The 6000-nt window shown below is 36.5% G+C and overlaps 1 protein-coding gene across 1 annotated transcript in view; it reads right to left on the bottom strand.

Annotated features, from left to right (window-relative positions):
* Window positions 1–635: 635 nt before the first annotated feature.
* RHOBTB3 (Rho related BTB domain containing 3) overlaps window positions 636–6000 on the bottom strand; it is a 58142-nt gene continuing 52777 nt past the window's right edge. Inside the window, exon 12 of the mRNA XM_043913636.1 lies at window positions 636–3575. Coding sequence (XP_043769571.1) covers window positions 3460–3575 — 116 coding nt within the window. The 3' untranslated portion in view covers window positions 636–3459. The remainder of the gene's footprint in view (window positions 3576–6000) is intronic.

Here is a 6000-nt window from a genome sequence, read left to right as displayed (position 1 = left end):
TCTGACAGGTGTGAGGTGATACCTCATTGTGATTCTGATTGGCATTTCTTTGAAAATTAATGATCCTGAGCATCTCTTCATGTACCTGCCTGCTTTCTGTATGTCTTCTTTGAAAAAAGGTCTATTCAGATCCTCTGCATACTTTTTAATTGGCTTATTTTGTTTTGTTGTTGTTTTTTTTTTTTGCTATTGAGTTATATGAGTTCCTCACATATTTTGGATGCTAACCCTTTATCAGATATAGAACTTGCAAATATTTTCTCCCAGTCAGCAGGGTGCCTTTTCATTTTGCTGGAAAGACCCAAATTCTTAACCTGCTATTATGTGCAGTTGCCTCTGTTTCTCAAAAGTCTTGCCCCCAAAATAACACACAAGTGCTCATTTCTATGCTACATAATTATCAAAGCATTTTTTAAAAAGAAATAAGATATTCTTAAGAGAAATTCTACCAGTTGTTAAAGATAATATAAATTTCTTTATCTCATCACAGCTAACATATCAACATTCTAAATATTTTGCACATAATGGTTTTCAAAAACAATTATGCTTGAGAAATACAAGGCAGGATTCCCAAATTTACTTCGGCAATTCACATCCAAAGTGAAAATAACTACACAACACTGTGTGAAGCTTGTTTTAAAAAAAAGGTTTATTTGTTACAAAAGTGTTAAATACTAAAACTAAAAACATATAAATTCAGGTCAGGCTATATTAAAATACACACATACCCTTCTTTGCAAAATTATTCAAGACAGAATTAAACAGATTATTTAAATTAAATAAAATACATGAGGACATCTTTGTCTGATTAGCTGTATCAGTGTAGTGTAGTTTTTAAAATTACAGTTGAGAAGTTCAGCTGTCCAGAAAGTCAAATTTACCTAGTTCTTCAGTTTTCTGCTTCGGCCCAACAGGAAACCACCGTGCTGGATTAGACAGGGTGAATTTCAGGTAGGTTACCGAAACCTTCTACATTATACGCCTACTCTCCTACAATGTGAACACAGAGTGGTCAGAAGTATATAAAGGGTTATATAAGGTGAGAATCTGGCCCCGAAAGAAAAGGCCTTAAGTCTATTGATACAATACAGTATCTTCTCTAAATAAAATGACTGATAAATATATTGAAGCAGAGATCAGCAGAAAGCATACGTTCACCTAGAAATAATCTTTCAATTAGAAAAACTCTAAAAGAGCACTCATTTTCCAAGAGAGTTTGTACATTTTTTGTTTTTGTTTTTTTAAAAACCTCTTGTTATTTTAAATTGAGTTAATCCAAAGGTGTTGCAGAGTCTAGGTTTAAACACTAACTTGATTGCTGTTCTGACTAGCAGAGGAGAGCTGTGACATCTGTGTGTCTGAGTCACTCGCAGGAGGCAAAGAACTTTCATAATAAAAACTACATGCTCAATGCCAACGGAGCTGCAGCTCCCAAAGCCAACCTCCACTTAGGGCCAACAACCTAGAAACTATCTACAGTCTACTGAAGTGTTAAATAGTATTTTCAAGGAAATATTTTACTTTAGCACTTATATTTTTCAATGTCCTAGCTTAAAAGTTACTTAGACATAATGCTGTAATTAATGTAGGGGTAAGGATATGCTTATGAAAAGCAAAAGGCTATCATTACATTTCAAAAGGCCTTAAATGTGAATGAATTACTAAAAAATCTACTTCAGTATTTATTCTTTACAATGCTAATTAATCCTTGTCAAGTGGGAGAGTTGATTAATTCAAATGAATTAAATACAAAAATTAAAAATGCATTCCAGTAATCTGTTATCAACACAATCCAATTAAAATCAGGCTTCTTGTAAGATATTTGTAGGGAATTTTTACTGTTTTATTCTGACAGTTGTTGGCAAACATTCAAGGACTAACTGTATAGTATTGTTTCTAATCTATGGCATAAAACTGTTTAAACAAACCTTAGAATAGGTGGGCAAAAACTATGCATATTCTTAAGTCACTGGAAATTAAAATAAAAATATATTCCAATACCTTATTACAGATGAAAAGGATGCTAACAATAAATAGTAATCTGGTTTTCCATCTCTCAGCTTCTAAACTTCTGATGTAATTGTTTCTGCTGACATGTGATTCAAAAGAAACTATAATTCTGTCCTCTTAGCACCTTTTTCTTTCCATGCAACAAGTCTTGATTTATATCCTTTCTTTGAACTTACTAGATAAAATCCTGAAGGACAAGATTCATGTTATTCTTCATTAAATACCCTTTCAGTTCACAGACAGAATTCACACAGTTCAAGCCATTGACATCTTAATGTTAGTAAATATACTAAAAGAAAGAAAATTCTTGAGCCTTTGATTGCAGATTCTCTAGAAAGCATCTTTTCCTACGAGCATTTTCATAAATGCATATTAAAGTCACACCGGCCAGTCACTTTTACCAACATCCTGGTCTTACAGAGTGATCAGGAAAGTATTTATCTGTGTGAAGCCAGGACTCTGAGTGTCTCAAAGTGAAACCAACACGACGCATTTCTCACTTGCCAGTTGAGGCGGCAGAGAGCGAGGCCCTGGGTGGTACAGACTTCCTAGTGGGAGAAACCCCACGCGATCTCTTTCCTCGGCAAGCTTCCTTCTTTTTGCTTGATGTCAGTGCCTCTTTTCTGCTTTCAGAGAAGATAACATTCTGAGCAAGACAACATACCCTGCAAGGAGATATGCATAATCTGGGGGGCCCAGTAGAGAGTGAAAATGCAGGGCCCTCCTTCAAACATCATGAATTTTAAGACGGTGATCGCAGGGCAGTGGATCAAGCATGGTGCCCTTCTAAGCACGGGGCCCTGTGTGAGCACAGAGGCTACATGGCCACAAAGCCAGCCCTATACAGATTTCCTGGCTAATAAGAACCATGGAGGAGAGGCAAGGTGGATCAGGTGGGTTGTTCAGATTAAAAAACAGATTTTTTTTTTCATTATGGTTCGATCATTGTCACTTGATTGGGAATGAAGTGGCATTTCATGTTTAAAATCCCAGGAAAATTTCTAAGATCTCAGTTTGATCAGTCTTCTAGATTTCTCATTATAGAAACAGTCACACTGGGTCTTTAAATGGCCCTTATTTTAATAGAGCAATTAATCAGATGATGAAATTTCTGCATTAATACTACATGATTTTTTAAAAATTTGAGCATTTCTTAAATGGAAGGGATATTCATATCACTAAACCAATAAGGAATCTTAAAGGAAAAAGTAGCTGTACACAGCTTTATGTGCTAGGGTGAAGTCTTCATTTTAACTTATAGTATATTTTGTTCCCTTTTAAGATCACAATGATAGTTTTTTCCAACAAGATCTAATAAGCACGTTAAGCTGAATGGTGATCTTTTCAAACTCCCATATTGGTTTCAGTCGCAAGAATTTTCCTGGAACCCAGAAGTACCCCATTCTTCATAATAACAAGAAAAAAATGCATGGATATAGAAACTCCAGGTTACATTACTAAGCAACGACACTTCCGGGAGTGAATATACTTCCTGTATTCCGCAAGCTGCTTCAAGTACATAGTCGATGGCCATCTGTGCTTTTCAACAAAACTGCGTTCTTCCACTAAAAGTTTTAGAAAAACAGTATTAATTGAATATATTTTATTTGGGATCAACTTTCAATATTAAGTATTGGTTTCCTGTGTAACAGATGAGACCCAAGTTCTGCTGTATACTTCCTCCCCTCCTCTCAATCACTCATCAGGATTCACGCTGTCCTGTGACTTACAATTATATACATCATGTCACTGCTTCATCAAGTAGTATTTGATTACGTCCTTTTTTTTTTTTCCCCCCAAGTAAGACTTCTTTTTCCCGGAGATAAAGGACTTTGTGGTTTTCATTTAATTAGTTTTCTTTGTTGCTAACTCAGCCTTCCAAACTCTAAAGTCCTCCCATTCTTTTTCTCTCTGCTCCTAGACTTCAAATGTTTCACTCTGTTTTCTCTAGTTTTGGTGAAGCACAACTTTTATTAGCTTCCTGAAAGGGGGGCAAGCATAAGAAGTATTTCTGAGAACTTGTTTGTGATGAGGCATCTTACACTGAACAGATCATCTGGTCTGGTATGAAATCTTCCCTCAGTATGTTGAAGACAGTACCCCGTTGCTTCCTACTACCATTCAGATTCACAGTCGCTGATAAGTCATCTGTGGGGTTTTTTTATTCTACAAATATTTACATTTTCCTATTTATAAGTAGGTGTTCCTGCATATCCAATGATGGACCTTGTTCATTAATTAAGCTGAGCACTTGGCAGAGCCTTTTAATATGCTGATTCAGTTCCTTCAGTACTGGGGTAACTTCTTGTATTATGTCTTTGATAATTTCCTCCTCAGTGTTTTTTTCTTTCTTCCTGTATTAACTTCTATCACTCAGATACTGCACTCCTGCACTGAGCCTCCAACTTTTTTTTTTAAACTTTTCCTCTTTTTGTCCTACTTTCTAGGAGATTTCCTTACCTTGATCTTTCTACTCGTTTATTTATTGTTTGGTTGTTCTGTTACAGTTTTTTTTTTTTGCTATCCTAATTTTCAAGAGCAACTTCTTATTCTTTTATCGTTTTATGCTAAAATACATGTAATATAAAATTTACCATCTTAACTATTTTAAAGTGTACAGTTCAGTCATGTTATGTACATTCACATGGTTGTCAACCAATCTCCAGAACTCTTCATCCTGCAAAACTAAAACTCTACACCCATCAAACATCCATCGCCTTGTCTCCCCTCCCCCACATCCCAGCAACCATTATTCTACACTTGGTCTCTATGAATGCTGTTTCCCTTTTATAACATTCTATCTTTACAAACATGTATCTCTTATTAATTACAGGGTGTTTTTTGTTTTTTTTTTTTAAGATTTCCTTCTACTCTTTGTTCCTATAAATTCCTTGTCTTCCATTTTTCTTCATTTGTTTTGGTATTCATCTTTCCCATTGGACAGTGCCTTAAATACCAGTTGATCCTCGGTTAATCTCTTCATATTTAAAAGTGAAATGCTAGAGAGCTGTTTGGAACTCTTTGGGGCATGGGCAGGACTTGCTGCCTGGTGAAGAGTCAAGGCGGGAGTCAAACGCCTGGCTGCCAAAACTCTAGAAGCTGGAGACGGGCAGGAGGCTGGAGGCTTCCTGCATAGTATGTGCACTTTCACACCATCCCTGTGTTTTCAGTCCAGCTCCTTGCCCCAATCTCAGCTATACTCTGAGCTTATGATTCTCTAGCTTTTGTGGCTTAACTTTTCCAGGAATACACCCCCAATTCTTGTGATGGAGAGGGAGCAGCTCCCTGCCTGGGTGGGACAGAGTGCAGCAGAAGCATTCAACTAGCTCTGTGGCTTTCAGCCCCAAATCTCATTCTGCTTTCTGAAATACCAGGTCCCACGAATTTTTAAGGCTTTACAGTATTCTGCCGGCCGGATCAGCTTGTTTCTCATTAGTATTCCCTTCTGTGGGCATTGAGGTTTCCTTCTGCTGTGCCAGTTTCCACTTCTCCATCTACTGTTTGATCCCATCTATTGTAATTTGGATTAGCAAGGTCCTGATCCAGGCTGCGGGGCCTAGCTGCTCAGGGAAATCAATTGTACATTTAAGACTGCTCCCCCAGTTAACATTAAAGAAAAGAGAGAAAAAATTTATTGTAGATGAGCTCTGGTAGCCAGCAAAAATCAAAACAAGACCAAAAAACCTGTTACAATATAAAACATAATACTGAGATAAATTAAACAGAATAATGAATCCATAAGTGCCAAGAGCAACATATTCCTGTGCATTGCTGTTTGCTTTCATATGAATCTGGTATGTAAAATACACCTAGTATTTAACGAGCTCTTTCACTGAGTTATGATGTATCGGCGGCAGCATTAACACAAGGTCTTTTCCAGTCTCACTTTTCAATTTCTAAACACCTCTAATGAAGAAAAATCCCCAGTTAAGGGAAAACTTTTCTTATAATTCCAAAAATAATCTGATAATTTTTGAGGCTGAAAATGAG

Source organism: Cervus elaphus, chromosome 9 (assembly GCF_910594005.1).
Source record: "Cervus elaphus chromosome 9, mCerEla1.1, whole genome shotgun sequence".
Lineage (NCBI taxonomy): Eukaryota > Metazoa > Chordata > Mammalia > Artiodactyla > Cervidae > Cervus > Cervus elaphus.
This window is presented reverse-complemented; position numbering and strand designations above follow the sequence as displayed.